At 32.3% G+C, this 25,389-nt stretch overlaps 1 protein-coding gene across 1 annotated transcript in view; it reads right to left on the bottom strand.

The window, feature by feature from the left end:
- Nucleotides 1–281: 281 nt before the first annotated feature.
- LOC129950777 (uncharacterized) overlaps nt 282–25,389 on the bottom strand; it is a 71,622-nt gene continuing 46,514 nt past the window's right edge. The window contains exon 11 of the mRNA XM_056062698.1: nt 282–1,764. Coding sequence (XP_055918673.1) covers nt 1,645–1,764 — 120 coding nt within the window. The 3' untranslated portion in view covers nt 282–1,644. The remainder of the gene's footprint in view (nt 1,765–25,389) is intronic.

The following is a 25,389-nucleotide window of genomic DNA, read 5'->3' as shown; positions in this document are numbered from 1 at the left end:
AGTTTCTGTATAAATATTTACAAATAACGAAATTACATTAAATTTAGCCTAAGATATTAATTTATATATTTTTTAAATCACCTAGAATATATTTAATATTATTATTTTTTGTTTTTAATTATTTTATTATGATGTTGATGATTATTGTTTTCAATCGAAAGGCAATATTTTGACATTCGAAGAGAACGAAGTTTTACTCGGAAAGCTCTTTATTTTATTTCGTTTCTTTTTTATCTTTCTAATAAATTTAATTGATTTTTCTTTGAAGTTATTAATGTTCATTTATTTTGTATGTTGAAAAAAAATAATTACAATATTTAGTTTCTGATTACCATGTTTTCTATGATAATTGTCAGAAAAAATAGAAGGCCAAAGAATTTCCTAAAATAAAGTAAATAAAATTCACCCTCCTTTTTTTAGAATAAAAACAAAAGTAATTGAAAATAACTAATACACTAAAAGAAAAATGCTTAAAATTGAATGAAAATTTTAAGTATAAAAGGAAAATTTGCAATAAATTCAATTAATTCTTATTGTTTTAAATCGTAGTATAGGTTTTTTGTATTTCCTCCGACAACTATCATTTCGTTTATTTTTTGTTTTAATTCTATTTTAGAATTATTATTATTGACATTACGTATAAAACACTGTTTTGTATTTAGTACAATTACAATTTTGATTATAATTTAATATTTAACTTAGGCCTTATAACTTTTTCCTATTTAACAACAATAAAAATTTATGGTTTCTAACATTTTATTCTTTATCTAATTATTTTTTTACAATTTTTTGTTTAGTAGTTTTGTTTTTTTAAGTTGATTTAATTATAATTTTTTATTTAAAAGTATACATTTTTTGCGCCAGTTTTAATTATTAATTAAGATTTAAAGTTATAATTTCCATCAGTTAACTATATAAGTCGTTTGTTTTTTCACTCTGTATCCATTTTCTATTATTTATTTTGTTTGTATTAATTTGTATTTTATATTTACAGAATAGCTTTTATCTTTTTTTCTATAAAGTTTGTTTGTCCAATTTTTGAGAAGAGTTAATGTTTTTTTTAATGTTTATGATGGATGTTTGTATAAGTATACATGTTAAATTGGAGAAATTTGCTTAGAAAATTTGAAAAAAATATGATTCGTTAAATACTTTTTTCTATTAAGATTTTGATTAATTTTTTGTTTAAAGATTTTATTTTTCGTCAATTCATATTTTTAATATGGACTTGAGAGTTTATTATAACAACCTTATCGAGCATTCAAATAAGTAAAATTTTACATTATTTTTTTTTTCTAAAAAAGTGAATTCCAAAAAGCCTTTAATTTTTTAAACGTCAGGTTAAAACCGAAAGACACGATTGACAAATAAATGAAAAAATTATTATATAAAACATGGAACACAAAATTTAAAAGTTAACCTAGTTTCTAACCCTAAATTATTTGAAATCTAAAAACAAAACAAAAATCTCTACAGACTCTCATTGTATGTGTTTAATTGTCTTTTTATTTAAACCGACATTTTGTCCGTTGCATTATTTTTTATGAGTTTTTTTAAATTTTTCTTTTCTTAGAAACATTTTCCATATAATTTTTATTATAATTAAATATTAAAAATGAAAATTTTGATCATTTTCATTTACCGTCAGAATCGTGTTGCATGATTTATATTCCGTTCTTTTGATTTAGCTAAATCATCAGAGGTCATAATTTGATGGTGAAGTTCTTCGGGAACAGTTTTAAGAATACTAAGAGTAGATTGATTCTGGAAGAATAAGGAGAAAAAAAAGGATTCGAGATGAGCTTAAGTTGAAAAACCAAATATTTGGTACAGAAATAAATAAAAGTTTATTAAAAGAGTGGAAGAAAATTAGGAGAAAGTGCATAGAATTTTATTTACTTATATTATTGAGTGAGTCTTAAAAGTGAAACAAAGATCTAATGAATGCTTCTAAGTTGCATCAAATGAAAAGATAAACAACAACATTAGGAAATTACAAACTTTTTAAGCCAAAGTTAAAGCATGTCACCATTCTCGTCAATAAATTTGAACTAAAATAGAATTTAAAACTTAAAAATATAGAATTAAAAAAGTTTCTAAAATAAGCGATTTCTATGAAGAATTTTCGAAACTAATGAGTGCAATGAAAAGATTGAGTTCGTGAATTATACTAAAAACTATTAAAAAATACCAACTTAAAATTATTTTACTAAGATAATTTTGAAGAACACTATATGAACGCCTGTATTTTGTGATTCGGAAACCTTAGAATCTTTTCTTTGAGTCTAATACAATACACATACAATAAATCCAAGGCCTAGAAAGACAAGAGCTGCTCACGAAGCTACGAACAGAAGAGTAGATATTAACACCGACTTCTTCCAATTAAAAAGAGAAAGCATGAGAATTATGAAGTTTGAAATTTTTATGAACAGATGAAAAAAAATTTACATGTACATAAATTTCGAACAAAAGGCTGCAAAGACGAAAGTTCAAACATTTAGACATTTTTACACAACAGCGACGACAAAAAGAGTTCCGTCTGCAAATATTCTTCAAATGAGTTTAGACAGTTCTGTAAGTCAAAGGGTATTCCAATGATGCTTACTGTTCCCTACAATCCAGGGATGAACTCCGTGTCTGAGCGATTGAATAGAACACTTCAAGGAGCGATTCTTGCAGCAAATTGTATTAAGAATCGATCGCCAACAAGTGCTGTTGGGAAGCAATTCATGAAGCAGACACCGGCTAAGATTTGTTTCGGAAGAAAAACAGATCTGTCCCATTTAATAGTTTTCGGTTCAGAATGTTTCAATTTCGTACCAAACGATAAGGGATCGAAATTTGAAGGTAAGTCGAACAAATGTCTGATGCTTGGGTATGCTTCATCGATTGGTTCATACCGGCTGTGGGACATGAAAGAGAATAGGGTAGTTATTGGTCAACACATAACGTTCAGTGAAGATTCCGTGGTGAGAAGGCCGAAAATAACAGAAATATCGACTTCAGAGGCGGAACGATTTGGTGAGAACAAAAGTGATGAAACTCTGGAAAATCTACCTGTTGAGGGCAGTGATGGAATAGTCCACGGCTTTAATTTGGATTAGGCTGGTAACCGCATTGAAAGAATCCACGATTTCGAAGAAAACGGCATCGGTAACAACAGTACCAGTGGAAGCGAAATTAGTGTTGAAGACTTCGAATTAAATGTTTAACGAGGAACCGAACGTACGCGAAGACAATTTGAGCGATTTTGTTTTTGCACTTATTTAGCTGAATCAGACAATTTTGCTCTTAGTGTCAAAGAGTACGTCGAAGATGACCCAAGAACCATTACTAAGGCAAAAGCAAGAGAAGATTGGCCAGAATGGTAAAATGCCATAAAAAGTGAGTACCAATCATTGATACATAATAAAACTTGGACTATTTGTAGTTTGCCAAAGAAAAGCCATAACCAGCAAATGGGTATTTCGATTGAAACGCGACCCGAGCTTGGAATGAAAAGTTCAACAGTTTCATGGTTAGAATTGGATTCAGGCGATGTGAGTCAGATCAATGTCTACGTCAAGGACCAACACGGAAGCAATTTTTACGTCTTGCTGTATGTCGATGACATATTGCTTTTTTGTCAAAATATTTAAATGATTATCATCATAAAGTTGCTGTTGTCAAACGAATTTGACATGACTGACATGGGTAGAGCAAGTACTTTTCTGGGAACGCACATCAACCAAAATGTCGAAGATGGAACTATTGAACTAAGTCAACGGCAATACTTGGAGAAAGTGTTGCATAAATTCGAAATGAAAGACTGCAAGCCAAAAGCTACTCATATGGAAAAGGGTCTGCACATTGATGAGGGAGACAAGGAAAGATGTGCAAATCACCCCTAACACGAATTGATTGGTTGCTTAATATACGCAACTGTGACCACGAGACCGGACTTAGGTGCTGCAACTAGGTACATGAGTCGATTTCAAAATTGTTCTGATGAACGCCACTACAACTATGCAAAACATATTTTACGCTACATTCGTGGAACAATCGACTTGAGGATACGTGCTCAAGTTATTTGGAAAAACCGTGTGCTGGACCTCAAATAAGCAATCAACAGTTTTATTAGAGATGAAATTTCAAAGGGCGTTATTCGACTAGAACAAAAACCAACTGAAGATCAACTATCTGAAGTCATGACGAAAACAATTAGTCAATTAGTACTTTGTATAAAGCTACTCTCAGTTTACTTTTCGATTCAAGTTGTCTTTTCTCTGGATCTCGGAACATTCTGAGTACTGTCTAGAGCCATGTTTTTTGTTGGCATCCCTGCCAAACTCGTCCGTTTGTGCAGGATGACATTAAAGAAATCGCAATGCTCCATGAAAATTGAAAACAACTTGTCAAAACCTTACGATTTCGAAAAAGCTATAGAAAAGTAGTGCTGAGCTCCTATATCACACAAGAAGCATTATCTTACAAAAGTCTGTCCAATTACTGAAATTGACATAATCGGAAGAACTCAGCGAGATGTCAATGGGGCTTTTGTCAGTATTTAGGCAGAGGCAGTAAAAATGGTTTTATCGGGCAATGACGGAAAAACATAGTATATGCTGTCATATAAAAGGAACCTACAACACCGACGTATCGGTCAAAACGTCCCCATCGACAGACGTAACTTTGAGGTAGTTAAGGACAAGCTCCTCTATTAACACAGAAAAACAACACCAGCGCGCTGGTGGAGGTTAAACGAAGATTTTCTCTTGCTCACTCAAACAATTGAGAAGAAGTATGATGAAAGCACCTAAGGTGGTTTTTAGAAAAAAGTTACTCCCGAGAACTGCGGTCCAGTTTGAAGGTGATTTGAGGAGAGCTATACGGGCGGTACAATAACCTAAACTTAACCAGAAGGATATAAGTGAAGTGACTGAAATGGTTTCTTTAAGTAGAGGGCATGGAAACAAATGATCCGGTCCGGAAAGCCTTCGAAACCACGCTCACAAAACAGCGCAGTACAGGAAGACTGGGGATCAGGTGGCGCGTACAAGTCGAATGTGATCTGAATCAACTTGGAGTGCGCAACTACAGGGACCGAGGTAGATGCAGAAGTTTCTTAATTAAGGCCTATTTCACGGAGGACCATAGCACCACCTTGAGTAAGAAGAATTCGTAACATCAAATTTGAGAATTGGTTATGAATTGAATTTGATGTTGCATAGATAGACTTCTCTTCAAAAATACTTGCTTTAAAATATAATTATTATGAAAGTTTTTTTTTTACCGGAAAAATCAGTATTTTTTTGAATATTTGATTTGTATAAATGTTTCGACATTCATGTTCTTTTGTATACTTAATTTGTTTTAAAAGCTGTCAGTGAGATTGTTTTAAATATACATACATTCATATAATCTCAACATCCTACTTACATCAAACAAATAACCGCTAAATTTACATCAAGGACATTATAATCATTAAAGGCAAACCAAACCACCCTCAAAACAAATAAATTACTTAAAAGATTTTTCTGTGAGCTAATAACACAAAAAGTTTTCGGTTGAATTTTAATCGAATGGAATGATCCATAAAAAGTTTTTATTATTTTTATTTCCTTATAATTTTACCATCAGCAAAAAGACATAAAATGCCTCAATTACACAACAAAAAGTTATAATTAGATTGACATTCCTATATCCATCCATATGTATGTAAGACCTACTTACATATATCCCTTAAGTCATGTACACATTATAATATGTATGAATAAAGCCTAATTAATAAAAAGAATATAAGGACGAACAAAAAAAAAACACGCAAAGCTCACCAAACCGAATGAATATTGTCTAATTCATAAATATGTATGGATAAGCATACGCAAGATCCTTTATCTAATTGTGATGAGGACAAAGTTTTTTTGTATTATATACATACATCTATATGTATACTTGTAATTTCTTTCATGACATGGAATGAATGGTAAAGGACTTATATAGATTTTTACCTGGCTTGTTAATTAAATCCAAACAATGCTTCTTTCAATATAACTTTTCTTTTCGCCACAAATACCCTTATTATGGGGCAACTTAAAAAGGTCTTATAGAATATAAACTCCAACCTGATAAAAATATTATCTTCTTTTGCAAAGGAGAGGAGTATCTCATTATATTTCCCAGGACATTTACCATTGACCTAAGATTACACTAAATATTCCTTGTTTTCTTCTTCTTTTTTTTCTCTTCCTGTACACAAATATAGGGTATGGGGTATATCTTATGTATTTTGATGTTTTTTCGTTTTTATTTTTATATATTTATTTTGCGTATACATCTTGTGCAGGATAAAGAAAAATATGCACAGGCAAAGGCATACAACATCCATCCATATCGCCAACAACTGGGGATCTGATGAACAACAAAAGTTTTTGAGCTCGTCCTAATACCCCCATGTGACCAATTTAAATCCATTTTTTCCACAGATTTCCACCCACACGAGGTCCTTTTTTTTTATTTTTTATTTTCTTTTTGGTTGTACATTATTTTGTTGTTCTTGTTGTTGTGTAAAATCTCTTAACATGAAATGACAACCCACTTAAAAGTTGTTTACAAAGAATAAAAGAACAAGGCAGAAAAGACTCGAGTCCAATTCTAGACCCAGAGCCGATCTATATAGATATAAATATACCCACATCCAGGACATTATTATAAAGATGTATGAAGGTACACATTCATCTATATGTAGATATATATTTAGGGACAAAACCGGGATAAAAGGAACAACAACGATATGGCAAGGACGACAAGGAGGATAAGACAAGAATGGTAAATGGAAAATAAATTTGCTTGTTTACAAGTTACTTACTATACAACTACTACTATTTGTGTCTCTCAAGTTCTCAAGAGCCAGTATATATAAAATACAACCATCGTAGTCTCAAAATGTAGGTGTAACAGTAGAAAAGGCCGTAGTCAGGAAAATACTAATTAAAAAGGGGGCTGGTAAAATAACAGCCTTACAAAGTTTCACCTGCAAACTCCTTCTCAAGATTCTTTGTCTTTTTATTTGAAAGAAAAAAAAAATTGTCAGAGAAGGGCTTAGACGTAATCATTTCATCATTTTTTATCAATAAATTGCTGGAAACCATTGTTTTGTCAATTTTTGACTTGTTATATTTTAGTCTCAAAGCTTAATTTTCTTTATTAAAACATGGTAGGAGGATGAAGCCGTAAGAAAATGTTTTAACAAATTTTACATATATGATAACATTTTCAAAAAAAGGGTTATTAATACCATTATAATGATTAGACACAGTTCGCTAAATAAGTAAAGAAGGATTGGATTAGAAAGGAGAAACCGATTCACTTAGGTTTTGAATATCTGCATATTGCACTAAGTGGGAAATATTGAGTCTAATAAAGCATTCCACTTACGTGTAGTGCGGTTAAAAAAAGAATGCCTGTACTTAACAGTCTTCGTCCGATATTGGGATTAAGGGTAAACTGATGAGTATTCCTAGAAGTACAAGTTTCATGGTTTAATTGTTTGTGGGGAGGAATAAAACTCACTACAATACTAAAACATTCTTTAAAATAATAACGATAGAACAATGATAAGGATGATTCTTGTGGCGGTGTGAAGAGAAGAACATTTCTCGGTAAGAGGACGATCTAACATTATTTTAAGAGCTCTTTTTTCAATTCTTTCCAAAACTCTCAAGTGCGTTATTGGAGCACCAGCCCAAATAAGAGAGTTATACTACAGTTTTAAGCAAATAAAAGCTTTGAAAAATATAGCCTTTTGAGAAGAACTTCCTGCATCGTCGGAGAAAACTTAAACACTGTGCAAAATTGTTGGCGATGTTTAATATATGATAACTCCACAACAATAGGTTTGTTTTGCACGTACCTAGAACAGAAAGCTTTTCAGCCTCCTAGATGCAAGTATCACCCTTGGATAGTGCCATTGGGGGACTGTTACGCTTTTGCGATAGAAAAGATCATTGAGTTTTCAAAGCATTAAATTCCACAAGGTTTTGATTGCCCATTGCACAATACTGTCAAGGTTAGAATTGAATTAGGTTTTTTTTTCATATTCCATTTATAATGTAGGTATATCCTTAATTAAAAGTCATAAATCTTTTGAATTTTGCATTCGTAAAAATATTGTTTTAATGACTACGGTGATAATATTAAGTGCACAGTTCCAACTTCTTTAAAAGAGTAAGAATAGTCTATTGACATTCAGAAAAAAGTTGGAGGTGAGCTCTAATTCTGCCACAGAAAACTTTTACAACTAGTTGAGAATTATTAATCGCTAGATCCAAGGCTGTGTATAGAACACAACAGAATCAAAATTAGAAAAACCATTGAACTTCTACGTTTTTTTAAAACATTTTTTAAAATATAAAGATGTCCTGAACTCGAATCTTGCCTTTAAACTTTTCTATTACATTAGATTTTGAAAGTAAGAGATTTTAAAAATACCAAGGACAAATCGGCGTTTTTATGGCTTAGTTAAAACAAGATATATCCCTTAACAATAAAGAGTGTGATTATATTGAAAAAGTACACATTTTAATTTTCTAGGTGCAGTTTAAATCGTTTATGTGTCTTACTTAGTTTTCGTTATAAGATGACCTATATTTCTTCATTTGACACTTTCTTAGGTTTTTAAAAACCGTAAATGTAATTTCTTTAAGTTGTTGAATATTTTGTTTAAGGATAATTTTTAAATGCTGATTCCGAATACAAACTCCAATTTAAGATAAACGTGCTCATGCTCAAACTCAGAAATATCGGTTTTCAATGTAATTTGTATATAAACGGTGATTTTTTAAGAGCTTGAGAACTTAAAAAAAAAAAACGCATACAATTTGCAAAATGTCATCGATTCTTTATTTGAAACGTTAGATTGGTCCATGACATTTACTTTTTGAAAATAATTTCATTTAAATGTTGACCGCGGCTGCGTCTTAGGTGGTCCATTCGGAAAGTCCAATTTTGGGTAACTTTTTCGAGCATTTCGGCCGGAATAGCCCGAATTTCTTCGGAAATGTTGTCTTCCAAAGCTGGAATAGTTGCTGGCATATTTGTGTAGACTTTAGACTTGACGTAGCTCCACAAAAAATAGTCTAAAGGCGTCGAATCGCATGATCTTGGTGGCCAACTTACCGGTTCATTCCTTGAGATGAATTGTTCTCCGAAGTTTTCCCTCAAAAAGGCCATAGAATCGCGAGCTGTGTGGCATGTAGCGCCATCTTGTTGAAACCACATGTCAACCAAGTTCAGTTCTTCCATTTTTGGCAACAAAAAGTTTGTTAGCATTGAACGATAGCGATCACCATTCACCGTAACGTTGCGTCCAACAGCATCTTTGAAAAAATACGGTCCAATGATTCCACCAGCGTACAAACCACACCAAACAGTGCATTTTTCGGGATGCATGGGCAGTTCTTGAACGGCTTCTGGTTGCTCTTCACTCCAAATGCGGCAATTTTGCTTATTTACGTAGCCATTCAACCAGAAATGAGCATTATCGCTGAACAAAATTTGTCGATAAAAAAGCGGATTTTCTGCCAACTTTTCTAGGGCCCATTCACTGAAAATTCGACGTTGTGGCAGATCGTTCGGCTTCAGTTCTTGCACGAGCTGTATTTTATACGGTTTTACACCAAGATCTTTGCGTAAAATCTTCCATGTGGTCGAATAACACAAACCCAATTGCTGCGAACGGCGACGAATCGACATTTCACGGTCTTCAGCAACACTCTCAGAAACAGACGCAATATTCTTATCTGTACGCACTGTACGCATTCGTGTGGTTGGTTTAATGTCCAATAAAGTAAACTGAGTGCGAAACTTGGTCACAATCGCATTAATTGTTTGCTCACTTGGTCGATTATGTAGACCATAAATCGGACGTAAAGCGCGAAACACATTTCGAACCGAACACTGATTTTGGTAATAAAATTCAATGATTTGCAAGCGTTGCTCGTTAGTAAGTCTATTCATGATGAAATGTCAAAGCATACTGAGCATCTTTCTCTTTGACACCATGTCTGAAATCCCGCGTGATCTGTCAAATACTAATGCATGAAAATCCTAACCTCAAAAAAATCACGCTTTATTATTCAACATGTTCTTAAAACTTAATGTCATAATATTTAGACAACAAATTCTAAATAATAACATAATTTGCTTTTATACTTTAATACGTTCTTATGTTTAGAACCGTTTTAGCTGTACTTTAAGGTCAATGTATATCGCATGTAAGGACTTACAACTAATAAGGATTTTTTAAAAAAAGAATAAATAAGATTTTGAACATTTATAAGCGGACTATTGAACTATGGGACTGTACATTTGGAAATTAATCACGAATTTTGTTGAAAAAATTACAATCCAAATTTACATGTCTCAAAAAGCCTAATATAAGGTTTTTCAGAATTATAAATAACTAGCTTTTACCCTCGACTTCGCCTGTATAAGATAGTTTTTTTTGGATAGCTGTATGAAAAAACCTGAGCTGTACTTTTTTGTACGTAACTTTGAATTGTGCCGAGATGGGATGGGCCATACTAAGTGTGATTTTCATAGGTTGGGTAAATACATTTTAAGAAAAAGATAGGTTATTGCAATATATTTTTGTATACGACGGTTTTTATTTTTACTTCCTTGGCCAGGACGTTAAGATTTTATTAGTTTGAGACTCGTGAGCACGCTAAACATAATTATTTATGGGAAAACAGTTTTTTTTTCTCAATGTACACTCGCAACTTTCAGCGTTTGCCCTTGAGCTTTATTTATTATTATTGCAAACACTGCTTTTAGAGAATACTGCACTCTTGTAAACTGAAACGACAAATCGGTTGGAATTATCGGAATGCGGGGAATTAAAATATTGTTTTCCTTTTGATATTCTAGTCATGATCATAGCTTTTATAATATTTTGTCCTAGGTGAGTTGTCTGTAGCCGTGTACTATTACATAAGTTTGGTGCATCAAGAGTTCTCATTGACAAGACTGCAACACCAACATTCAATCTCAGCTTATGAGAAGGCACCCCTGATAATTCCAAAGAATTAAGAAACTTTATGGGGTATAATGTTACTTGATCCGTGTTCATAACGTTTATCTGGCTAATTATCTCATAAGTTTGAGCTAAAATTGCCCTCTCACACAACCAATCCAGTCCCGATTGCTCATATTTATATGCAGGTTGGAATAGACATTACTTTTTAATTCACCTGTGCTACAGACAATTTGACAGAATTCATGACTCAACATAATCGAGCAGTTACATTCTGTTTGCATTCAATCTCCTCCGATTTTAAGAAGAGCAGTGGCATATTGTCCTGCTTGAGAATCATTGTGTAATGTGTAGCTGTACTCGCATATTCGTTGTCAGACAAAACTTTTTTGCATGTACCCATAAAACAGCTTTCAAACATACGTTTATTTCATCTGCCGGTATACCTCAAGTTATTACCGGCAGGGTCTGTCTAAAGTCGACAGAGAGACAGTGTTACATTAGCATGTATAATATTAGTATGGAAAAAGTATGGATTATATAGCTAAAACCTCACGTGATAAATTTATTTTGAACTTAATCAAAAGCCTTAAAAAAGAGTAATCTGATTTCCACGTATATTATCTTGTTGATCAATAAATATTGGTAGTTTAAAACCTGAAAGATCAACGTTTATTAAATATGTATGTCTTCCACTAATTTGTTTGATTCATTTCCCCAAATTTGTGGCTTTAAAGAAATGTATGTAAAGAGCACACATTTTTTAAACGAAAGACAGTTTGTTTACAAATCCTGAAAACGTGTCAAAACCCTTTTTGGTATGTCAAACTTGTCTAAAGAACATATTATTAAAATCCAAAAAAGGACAATGCTAAAAGAGCTGAAATTTTCAACACTTTTTTTGAATATCAATTGACAGCTCCATATACATAATTAGTTACTGTCAAATCGATTATTGACGCTTCCACAGAATTAAAAAATTATTCAAATTTGAATGCATGTTTATAAGTTTAAATTTATAAAAAAAAACACAAGCTTTCTGTTTTTAAATCATTACCAACGTAATAAAATGGCGGCCAAGTGGTTAATTCCTAATTCTAACTCGAGCAAAGACCATCTTCAAAAGTATCAAGCGGATGCTCGTCACTATCAAAATAAGCGTCTTTGAAGTGATGGAACCAATTATGGCTTAATTTTCCACTTCAATCAGTGCTTCTGTAAGTTTTCTTCAAGCTCTCGATGCACTTAAGATATACACATATAGAGCTGGCCGTTTTCTTCGACCATAAGAAAAAGTTTATTCCTCCCGCAAATGACACTTATTTCAAAAAATTAGATATTTTTATTTTACCACAGCCAAAAATAAATAGTTTACGAATCACTTATGAGTTCCTTAAAACGGGTTGCTTATCGAACTGACTAGACTTGTCATTCAGTTTTGAATAAATCTAAATTGACCGAACTTATGGCTGGAGCCATTTATTAAATATTTGGATAAAGGTAGATTTTTTAAGAGCATTAAATACAAAAGTTGCAGAAAGTCTCCATATAAAAGTTAAACAGAATTGGGAACCCACTTTTTAAAATGTTGACTTTTAGTGTGGATACAATAACAGAGATCGATTTCGAGTCAAAAACTTGAACTCAAAAAAAAAAAATTCAAACTAGTTTCAGTATAGATAATTGTTAAATGATAAATTTAGCATCAAAAATGTTTTGTTGAAAAACGTTTAATATTTTTAAATTTGTCCTTCAGCGCCTACGAGATAACATAAATGTCATTTAAATTAAATGTAAATGAGACGAATATTTTTCACATCATCAAACTTTTGTCTTTCAATATTATTTATTAATGAAATCAAAAAATGTTCAAGCTAATAAATTGCCATAGCGATCCCCTTGGCTACGGCCATGGAGGGTAACAATTTTGAATGGCGCATAAGTGAGAGACATTTCTTTCGTATCGAATCGTCTGTCCGTCCGTTCGACCGTCAGTCCATCCGTCTATTCAAAGAGGGTAAGAAATTTGATATCATTTCTTCATTTTGTTGAGGTTTCCATTTTTTTTTGTTGTTGTTTCTTTTGATTTTTTACTGAGAAGAAAAAAAATATCTGTCTTGAGTTTTTTCAAGTTATTTTTGTGCAATCGCTATGTTAGTTTGACATTTGACTTCTAATCTCCTCTTGGTTTTTGGACATTCATTTTGGCTAGCCCCAGCGCCATCGCCAGCAGCATCCGAAGCAGCAGTATAGAAGCAATAAAGAGGAGGTGAGGTCGTGGTTTTGTATATATTTTGAATATTTTTGTTGTTGTTGGTTTCGTGATTCTTCAATCCCTTACTGTTTTGTATTACCAATTTGAATAATTCATTAGGACGTAAATCTTTGTTTTTTTTTTCTTCTTTCGTCCTTCTTTTTATGAGCCCAGAATGGGACAAGTGGAATACGAGACGGGATGACTGTGACTCCTTGAAAACAAGAGGGTATTGTAATATTTGACAAAATAGCCAAGCAAGAGGGATAAATAATATAAACAACAACATTTGCTTTATATTATATTATATGGGGATCCTTGACGGTATGATGGTGGTGGGTGACAGTGATTGTGGTGCGGGGGCGATAGCGAACAAGGGTGCGATGGAACATTTTAACTTTAAAAAGAAATATGACTTTCCCTTTTTTGTGTTTGCTTTTTTTGAGTCAAGCAATGGCAAATCAAAAGGACCTAAATCTGAATATATTTATGTATAGGTAAGAGTACATGCAGATTGTATATAATATATTTCATGTATTTCTTATTTATATTGATATTTTATATAGAATTTTTTGGCCTTTTTCATGATAGACGACTTTTTTGGTCCGGGTGATGTAGATAAATTATTATAAGAAAAAGAATATCGAAAAAGAACAACATCAGATATTGATATTGAATGGATTGAAATTTGTATTATTATTTTATATAGATAATAAAGATTATATGGCCTTTCGATATTATTCTAGGACAACCTTGGTTGGAGGTCAATGCATGAATTTTTATATCTCTGTTATTAATCCTCATAGAAGTAATACTTCAAAATGATGTATTTCTATGTGACTTTTGTTGAATACTAAATTTCTTGAGCCTAGTTTTTGTTTAGGACTGGGAAAATAAAATTCGTTATTTCTAAAATTTTATAAGTATTCCTAAGTTTTGAACAATTTTACAACACTCAAATAACCATCAAATTATTATGAGTTATAAGTTTTTCTGTCAACTTTTAAAACCTAAACAAATTGTTAAGAGAATGATATCTCATTGATTTAAGGATCCTTAAATGACTTCTTGAACGTAAAATTCTGCCTAAAAACTGTTACACAACAAGTTTAAAAATTCTTGCTAAAAACATCAAATATAACATCCTATATAAATTTTCGTATACTTTCATGAGAATAAGTTAATTGAAGTATCTATACCAAGATTAAGATAAAAAATATTGTTCAAGTAGATTTAAATTTGTGTGTGACGCACTTCCATCGATTATATTCGATAAACCATATTACACTTATGAAATATTGATATTTGAAGGAGATCAACTTGACAAGTATCTACATAGCTACATAAGTTTGAATTAGCATATATTTAGGTTAAAGATAGTGAGTTGAAGTTGTTCTCCATCCATGAACATATTATTATTACTATACCTACGTCTATAGAAGCCGAAGAAGGACAAATTAACTGCGGGAGGAATAATGTGCGGTTTGTTACCCTCTTATCCACCCTGAATTAGGTTAAGGATATGACTAGAATAGATGAAAAAAAGTAGATTTCTTTTTTTCTTTCCATAAAAATAAATACTTCAGATTTATGTCAAGGATGCAATGACGAAGACTTGAGCTCTATATAAAGAGCAGAAGAGTATAGTAAAATATTTTAGGTGGACTTAATGCGGCCATTGCATAACTTTTCAACTTCCAATATTGTTTTCATTGAAAGTTAAAATGCATTTTGGTTGAGTCTCTAGAAAGTAAGGAGAGGTAAGATTGACGAGTTCAATTTGGGATTGTAAATTTTGTTGACTTTTTTTTCAATTTTTTGTTTGATTTGTTTTATGGACATTTTCAAGGTTTGTAGTCGGATTTAAAATGGAAAGAAAGTAGGATAAATTTAAAACAACGTATTATTTTCGAGGTATATGCTTGAATTTATCATTGGGTTTCGGTGGCGTATGTGGAACCATATTTTTCCACGATAAAATTACTTTTGGATAATGTTTGAAATTTGCAATTTAATGTACTGGCGATTTTTTAATTTGTTTACAGACAACAAATTTTGAAAATTCTTCAAATTTGAATGAGAGAAAAAATTATCTTATTCTAACTAAAACAAAACTTTAAGACTGATTTTCTTTTTGAAAAGTAAGATAAGAGTGTTTCAAATTTGTGATTATTTTTCGGATTTTTTTCTTAGGTCAAAAATATTGTATTTTACTAGAAATTAGTAAATTTGGGGAGTTTTTCTGTTACTTGATTTGAGGCTTTAGGCAATTCATTCTTTTCCTTAATTTGTTCAATACATTAAAAAGTATATATATATTCTCAAATAGTAATATGTCCGAGATAAATATCAGTTTCACCTTTTATGATCTTTCCAAGGAATTTTGAAAGCCCCCTTCAATAAACAACCCTCACAACAAATTAAAGTACAATTTATTTTGTTCCGATTTTTTTGATAAATGACAGTGCATTTTTAAAAATGTGATATCACCCACACAAAATATATAACTATTTATGTTTGACCTTGAAAGCCAGACTTGTTTCTATCTAACTTATATTCTGGCAATAGAAAGGCAGTATTTAGGGAAATGTTTATCAGAGTAATCTGATTTTTTAAAACTTTAATTTTTAGATTTTTGCCTTAATTTTGTAAAGCGTAAAAAGTAATTTAAACTTAATGGTAACTGTACAGTAAATGAGAATTCCACTTTAGTGGTTAAGTGACAGAAGTCTAATTTTCAATTATAAAACGGATATAAATAAATTAAAAATAAATTGGGTGGCGCAACAGTCCGTTTGAGAACTAGGGCCTTGTGACTGACAACTCTCAACCATTCCTATGTGCGAGTACTGTTGTCAGGACTCAGGGTTGGAAGGGCATACAGTTATAAGCCGAATCCAAACGGCAAATTTTTAGAAAGCTCTTTTCATGACAAGAATTACTCTTGGAGAATTTGTCAATTCCTCGCAAGAGGCAGTACAAAGTTGAATTAATTTATTTCTCTAGCTAAATTTCAAAATTTTTTTGAATTACTGGCCAGTCTTAAAGATTTTGCTTGAATATTTTGAAATTTAGATTATTGTTTGTGCATTATAATTGCTTGTACTTGGAGTTTGATTCAACGTACCATTTTCTCAGTTTTTCGGTATAACAGTTGCGTAGTACTTGTAAAAGGGCTTATGATTTAAGTCTTGGTAGTAACTTAAGATTTTGTTGTTGAAATGTATTTTCATTGTTCCTTTCTAATAAAAGAGGCATTTGATCAAAATAGGTTTTATACTCAACTACAAATTTTGAAACCAAGTTAATCCAATTGTTATTCTCTGTGCAAAAGTCAATAACAGATTTCCCTTATCCTCCAACAAAAGTGTAGTGGCCTTCCGTATCACCATAGGTGCAACCATTTAACTTACCATGATATTCTTGTGAAGACTTATTCTACTTCTTTTCATCACCCTTATCAAATTGTATGTACAGAGGCATTATATACCTACCAGATTCTACTTTTATGGCGTTAAATAAGGCAGTCTGAAAAAGCGTTTGAAGAAATATCCGTTTCAAAAACCTCAACGAACATGATAATCAAAACCAAACATGTGTTGGTTGTTGCACGGAAAATACAGTATTTTGGCCGACTTCGGTTTCTGGTTAGTAAAGGAACTCGGGTGACATTATACTCAAAAGCAGTTTAGCCTCAAAGTCAGTCAGGACTGTCATGCAAGAGGTCTTGGGTTCAATTCCTGCCTGTGCCACCCTAATTTAAGAAAATAATTTTCGCAGGTACTGCCTCCTGCGAGGAATTGACAAATCCTTCAAGAGTAATTCTTGTCATGAAAAAGTGCTTTCTCAAACTAGTCGTTCGGATTCAGCCTTAAAATTGTAGGTCTTTTCCATTCTTGACAACAGTACTCGCACACAGGAATGGTTAAGAGATGTAAGTCACTAGGCCCTGGTTCACAACGGACTGTTGCGCCACCCATTTGACTTTTATTTTTTGAGTTTAGCCTCAAAGATTGTTTGTTAAGCGAGCTTTGAAAAATTTAGGTTATGTGTAATTAAAGCCCGCAGGTATCTTGCCGATTGCTGGAAGTCGATGAAGCAAGTGTTATATTTTTTTCCATTAATTTTCAAACAGTACTTGCCAACGCAAATATATTCTCAGTAGTTGAGAAATGCATCTGCAACCCGACTTGAAACATGCTGTCTTCGACCAATTTTTTTACAGAATATTGAAGAAGAATTTTAACTGTTTATGGAAGTTATTGTAATTGGTCCGATTTGTCAAATTGAAAATTTTGACATTTCTGGATGTTTCAAGGTCGGTAGAATAGATATAAGAGGTTTTTAGAAAGATGTCTGTGCGTGCGTGTCTACTCGTACGTGCGTTCGTACGTCCGTACATTCGCGACGTTTTGTTCTTTATCCATAGCTCAAGAACTAAGAGAGATATCGATCTCAAATAAATGTTGTCTTATAGATAATAAGGCAGAAAAATGCAAAAAGGGCTCTAAAGAAAATTGCGTGGGTGGTTCTTTTACCATAGCAGTTTGAAAAAAGGTGTAAGCCCTTAATATCTTACGAACAAAAAACGCTAGAGCCTTCAATTAAATTTTATAAAGTAAACTGTAACGTGATACCAAACAAGTATATTTTTTGGAAAAATTCCATTTAAAGGTTTTTTTTATAAATCGAAAAAACTGAAAACAAAATTTGTCACCTCCAAAATTTTACGACTAAAATACGATTTCATCTTCAAAACAATTTTGTGCAACGAAAAATAATGTTTTTGACATCTGATCAAATTTTGAAATAAAATTGACAGTTTTTTTATAAAAAATAAAAATAAAAAAAAAAATTACTCAAAATCGTTAAAAATTGAATATCGATTAAATCTTTTAGAAAACTTAAAATTTGTTCTTCAATCTTAATTCATCTTATAAGAAATATTGTTTTTTACATTCTGAAAAATGTTGAGACAAATCGAATTGACAGTTTTTTTACAAAAAATAAAAACCTAAAAAAAATTAATAAAAGTTGGTAAAAATTGGTTTTCGGCTCAAACCAAAAAAATCGAATAGACAGTTTTTTCATAAAAAATAAAACTCTGAAAAAAAAACAATACTAAAACTTGGTAAAAATTTACTTTAGACTCAAAGAGCTTTTCAAAAATAAAAAATATTGGCTTCAAACTTATTTTATTTCATAGAAAATATTGTTTTCGATATTCAGTGATTTTTATATAAAAATCCATTAGTCCGTTTTTTCATAAAAAATAAAATCTACAAAAAATAGTACGCAAATTTGGTAAAAATTGATACGAGTACATATAGACAAACTTTTAAGCAAGTCAAATCGACAGACGGGATGGGAAATTATCAGTGTGGGTCGCATCCTCCTCCTTTTTTTATGAAAAAAACAGACTGTTGGAATCTTACGAAAAATTAACTGAATGTCGGAAATAACATGAAATAGATAAAATTATGTTGAATCCAATATTTTTAATTTTTGTTGTTTGTTGATGAAACATATTTGAGTCGAAATTAAATTTTCACAAAGTTTTAGTATTTTTTATAAGGGTTTTATTTGTTTGTAGAAAAACTGTTTATTCAGTTTTTCTCAAAATGTTACCAAATGTTTAAAATAATTTTTCTTGCAAGGGAAAATTCGAATGAATCCAACTTTGAGTAATATTTTTACTTCTCAAAATGTTAACAGATGTTAGAAACATTATTTTTTGTCGCAAGAAATTATTTTCGAGATAAAATCGTTATTTTAGTAATATTTTCGAGGTGGCGAACATTTTTTTTTCAGTTTTTTGGATCTATAGTTCTCAAGTTCAAAATATTTAATGAATTCTCAACTTACCATAAAGTTCCTATAAGTCCCAAGTAAAAAACGGGACATGTTTTTTTTCAATGAAAGTGTTTTAGACTTGATGATATCACTTATCCTATTTCCTTTACATCCTTCATCAAAGAACAACAAAACTAGATAAAATAATGTTCAGTTCCAAATCCTTCTTTTTAAAAAAAAACCTATTCCTAATACTATCAACAGTTTTGTCGAAAATTTTATCAACATATTTGTTCTTTAAAAAGGTCCGCTTAAAATAGTTAACAATTTTGAAAATGAAACACCTAAAATTTAGAACAAATTACTATTATAAACATTTTCAAACCCAAAGTTTAGTGATGAAAATGAAAACCGGTATTTTTGTCTAAATTCTCTAGACTTTTTCATATCACATCACCATCTTCTCATGACAATACCAACTATAATCTACTTGCTACGATCTAAACTTCATTTCGCCTCAGAAAAAAAACGAACTAAATTGCCAAAGAATAAAAAACAATCAGCCAAATTAATTGATTAAAGAAACAGATTTCCTTATAAGCCAATCCCATTAGTTTGAATTTTATTTTGTGTGGCCATCTGCAATAAAATGTTTAGGTATATGTACAAAGACTTTCTCTTTCCGTAATTCTCTCTCATCCACTTTATATTCAAACGCTTATAAAATGATTATACTCTCGTATATTTCAAATTTATGTAGATCATGATCAGGAACATTCAAATCCCGACAATTACATTTCAATCAGAATATAAAATTTTCCACCCTCGTTTTTTATTTTTCAATTCTGCTTTTATTCTCAAAGAAAAGAAGAAGAATTTCAAAATGTTTTCAATTGCTGCTGTATATAGAGACCATATCAGAAGAGGAAAATAAAATCAAATTCACATAATAATCCCCGATTTCGTAGCACTTTTATGTCCTTGCAAGGCTCGCTCTCCCTTTCTCTCTTTTCTCCATTTGGATTGTAGCTTTTAAATCAGCGAAATCCAAGACACTTTGGCATTGCCATAACTAAACCGCACACAGAGCTGACTACTCCTCGCTTTCCTCGAGCAGAGGCTGAACAGAGAAGATGGAATGAGGAGGCTGCTGGAGCTATGGGAACGGGGAAATTCCAGCGATTAAAGCATAAAATTAAGGCGTATTAGTCCGCATTCGCATAACAAAACGCAAGGATAATTGTAACCTCGTTTATACATTCGTTTTATTTTCTCAGGATATTCTTTCGCCACTGCCGCCGCCGCCGCTCCACCACCGTTGCTCAGTGTGTATATATTTTTTGTAATATTTTATTTATTTTTCCTAGCTCGTTTATTCCCACGCCGCCGCCGCGCCGTGCCGTGCCGCCACCCCATCTAAGCTGTATCCTTCTTTGTTTTGTAATATTTGCTTTGTGTAACGAATCCCTAAATGGGGTTTGGTTGTCACTAGGATCTTGGGATACCTCCAACTCTAGAGCTAAGTCCTAGAGTGTGTAATAATTATGCAAGGGAGGGAAGAAAAAAAAGCAACAAAAAGGAAAAAAGGAATCACCACTATACAACTACACAACATCACCCCATCTGCAGCGCTCACCGCCCACCGTCGCGTCGCGTCGCCCGTCATCTTAGTCGGTCTGCCATACTTTAGGACACAAACACAATTCGCATAATTTCTCTGGCGATTATTTCTTTTCTTTTTGTTTGATTTTTGTTTTGTTTTGCTTTTTTGTCTTGGATACCTAGTTTCTTTATGCTGCAGACTCTATTTAGTGGTAGAAATGACTGAAGGAGGACCGACCGATGATATGGGGTGTGATGGTTCGGGGAGTCCTGTAGCTTGCGTAGGAAACTTTCACTTGCAGGCATCTTTCTAAGCAATTCTCATAATAAACGGGACATTATTGTATGTGCGGGACGATTCTAGTCCTTAAGGTCCTTAGGCGTTTACTCCTTATTCTCTCGCTCTTTACATCTACATCTACACCCATCCACTTTCGGTTTTGTTTTGTTCTTTCTTTATTTTTATTTTTATTTTTATAATGATCCTGCTGTAGTTAGTGTTGTGTTGTGTTGTGTAGACCACTCCTTAGTACACATCCTATATAGCCGAGTAATAGTTGGCAAAACTACCAAACTGATTGTTGTTATTATGAACGCATAAAGTTCTATATTATATTTTCCAGGACAAATGGAGAGTATTTTATGTGTTATTTATGTAAAATCGAGTACAAGGATGAGAATTTATGACACGATTTGATGTTGTTTGTGTGAATTTAGTTGCCTTGTTGTGGTCGATTTTACACCGATGTATACACGAGCCATATAGCCCATTTGTATACCATAAAGACAAGCATGAAGCAAAATTGGGTCTCAGTGTGATTATGGGAATTTGCGGTTTAGTCTTGAAAACGCCATAAAGTGAGAATACTTTAGTTATGGGGTTTTATTTGTTTTATATATGTATGCACCTCGGTAAGGTAGGTACAGAAGTTGTCTTACCTTTAAAGGGTGTGCGAATTGCACCACTTAAGCCTGAATAATATATACTGCATTTTGGATATAGCAAAGGTAGCATAGATATTTACTTTGCCACAAAATTGCAGTTGAGTGGGCAATATTTTTCATTGAGGAAGGTATTGATTTTGGGATTTGTTAAGAAGTTCGTAGCTACCTAACATATTATCACTTCAATCTTTAATGGGTTCGATACTATATAAGTTTGTGTATGCAGTAAAATGTGTGTAAATATAGTGTTCTATAATAAAAGTTTACTTTCAAGATATATTCTTCAAGAAAGGATTAAGGAACAAATTTGAGTTATTTTTCAACGCTTTAAAGACGTTTAAATTATTAATTTATTATAAACTCAAAAATAATAGAAGACATTTTTTTTTGTAATATGCTGCTCTGATAAGAAGTGTCTACATATTTTTTTTGTAAAGATGTGAGAGGCTATAGATTGTGAAAGCAGAAAATGATGGAATGGGTGAAATATTGAGGCTGGTCAAGAATTTCACATTCGTGTAGTGCGGCTATAAAAAGAATGCCTGTACTTAACAGCACGTCTGAAATTGGGCTCAAAGGTAAACTGACGGGAATTCCCAGAAGTATGGGTATTACGGTTGAATTGTTTAAGTTGAGGAATACAAGTGGCTATTTCGGTGTTCAACAGATGGGAAGGTCTCGGTAAGACAACGATTTCGTATAATTTTAAGAGCTCACTTTTCAGTTCTATCGAAAAGAAAATTATGCTTAAGTTTTGGACAAATAAAATTGTTAGATCAGATGGGGTTAAAAACTTCTTATATTGTCTGAGAAACCCTAAACACTTAGCAGGAAGCTGTTTTTGATGCGCATACTTAGGGTATTTAAGACAAAAGATCATCTATAAAAATAAGGAAGAGCGAAGGAGACATGAACAGAGCCCGGGAGCACGCCAGCGTTTATTTAATACATCTCAAATTTGAACCCCCCCAATACTATTTAAATTGAACGGACTGACTTTGGGACTTAGTACTATTGTTGCTGTAGCTTCTTGTCATGCAAACATTTAATGCGTCGAATTGATTCGTGTTTTCTTGGTTGTTAAAACTTATAGCGGGTTTCTTCAGTAGGTTTGGTTTTGTAAATCCAAGAACTTTTATCCTGATAACCTCATTGCAGCTCGATCAAACCATGCATATATGATATGATAGGGTATGATAGATTTTACCATATCCCGGATACAATTTCTCATTCCACTAAGAATTATTTTTCTTATCATACCTGAGCTGAAATCCACGTTCTTATCGAGGAAGCATAGTGACCAATTAAGGTTATTGAAAAAGTCATTGACACCGTCTCAGTTGGATTTCTCATATTGCGAACTGGTCTTCGTAAGGATTTTTTGTTTAACAGGGTTTTTTGACATGAGAAATTTGCCAATGTGACTCAATCAGAGGTTAGAAACAAGCCAAGAGTGTTGACGAAGTGACATGCAACGTCAGGAATCCGAGTTGGATGTTTATAATAATAATATACTTAGAAAAGTATGCAACGAATAATTATTGAAGTTTGACCTTTTTTCTTTAGATAGCGGCATTCATGAAAAGATCTTATTTTTGGCAAGACAACAGTATTGTAAATAAATAAGTTTCAAGTTGAACCTTAAAATTCTAGTGAATATGAAACGGCGAGAAATGTCAAACATTTTAATTTAAATTTAGAAATTTGTTTAAACTTAAGTATAAGTAATCACCTTACTGAACACAGTAATTTCTTTGATTGCTTATACATTTTTAATTCCAGAAGAGCTAATTTAAAGCAGTTGTCTGGAGATTTAACCATTTCTGGAATTGCTGATACAATAGCATTTTCTAACATTAAGGAAGCAGTTTCAACTTTTCATAAAATCCTTAATTACTGTTTTGAAAAAAATGTGTGCTTAAAAAAATCAAGAAATACAAACTTTAGCCATCCTTGGTACACGAAAAAATTGCGTTTATGTTCATGGAAAACTTATTTTAAAACTCTGTCTCCAATAAAGTTCTCTTTTTATGTTGAACTCTTTAACCAATTTAAGTCTCTTTCTAATTTTGTATATTTTTTTATGTTACCGATATGGCACCTCTTTGAAAGATAATCCTAAACAATTTTGGAATTTTGTAAACTTAAAGAAAAAAACTAGATTTCTTTCCAGGTTACTTTACTTATAAGAACCTTTTATTAGATAAAACTGTTGATATCTGTAATGCTGTAGCAACAAATTTCCGTGAGTCATTTGTTAATAGCCCTGAAGAAGTTGATAAAGTATATTTTCATAGACTTCACTTCTTTTCGCAAACTAGTTGTAGTCACATCCCTGTGCTACAGACTGAGGTCTTTTATCCATGTTGAATGATGACTGCTCAGCCAGTCCCGATGCTATTCCTCCGATAGTATTACAAAAGTGTAGTAATGCTTTAGTTGAATCCCTTACGTTCTTATTCAAACTTTCTCTAAAAACAGCCAAATTTCCCAGTATTTGGAAGAAGTCATTTCTTACACCAATTTTCAAGAACGGCAACAGGGTGGATATAACAAACTACATGCCCATTGCAAAGCTTTCTTGCATTCCTAAATTGTTTGAACAAGTTGTTTGTGAAAGTGTAGCATTTTTTAGTAAAAATCATATTTGCGAACAGGAACACAGTTTTGTGAGAAAAAGATCAACCGTTACAAATCTCCTCACATTCTCAAATGTTCAAATGCTTTAGAACAAGGTTATGAAGTTGATTGACTATGTATAAACTGACTTTTCTAAAGCTTTTGACCAACTTAGCCTAGGAATTATTTTATTTAAACTTGAAGCTCTTGGTATTCAACCAATTCTATTAGGTTGGGTTAAATCATACCTTAAAAACAGATCCTATATGGTGTTCCCCAGGAAAGCCCTTTCTTTTTATCCTATTTATTACCGAAATTCATAAAAACGTATTGAATTAATTCAACATTATTGTATTTGTTTTGCCCTAAAGGGTTTTTCTTGGGATGATCCTTATGATCTGCCCTCTATGAACATCGTATTCAGCTTCTCCAAATGCAAACTCTCCATCAAAGGCGTGTTAATAATGACTTAGTATTTTTTCATCAACTCGTTAATGGTGAAATTGATGGACATTATTTGTAATCTTTTGTACATTTGAATGACCGAGGCGGAACTCATCACGTACGTTCTTTTGACTTTTTACATACTGACTTCCATAGAATTAACTATGGAAAGAATGAAGCTTTTAAGTCGAATGAGCATTTTATATAACTTAAACTATTCATCGATTGAATTAAGTTTAAATAAGGTGGGATTAAAATCATTGTTTTATTGCGCCACTATCGTAAACGTTCTCATTTTTTTTGTTCTGTAATAGTTAAATGTTAATTATTATGTATTGTATTTTGTGCGTGTGTTAGGCTATAATTGTGTTGTTTTTTACTAACAACTAACAACTGATTGAAGAAGGGATTACCGAGAAAGTTATTCCTTCTAATGGAGAGTGCTGGACATGTACATAGAAAGTGTTGGACTGTTTCCTCTTCCTCCTCGTCCATGCAGCTTCTACAAAAGTCATTTGTGTAGACCCCTAGCCTCAGAGCATGTCTACCAATTAGGCAGTGTCCTGTTTTTACTCCAATTGTAGAGCTTATACTTTGTCTGCTGAGGGATATCAAGCCTTTTGACCGTTTTAAGTCTATGATTGGCCATATTTACTCTGTGACCATCTAGCAATTGTTGATTCTAGAACATATTGTTTGAGAAGATATTTGCATG

This window comes from Eupeodes corollae, chromosome 1, assembly GCF_945859685.1.
Source record: "Eupeodes corollae chromosome 1, idEupCoro1.1, whole genome shotgun sequence".
NCBI lineage: Eukaryota > Metazoa > Arthropoda > Insecta > Diptera > Syrphidae > Eupeodes > Eupeodes corollae.
This window is presented reverse-complemented; position numbering and strand designations above follow the sequence as displayed.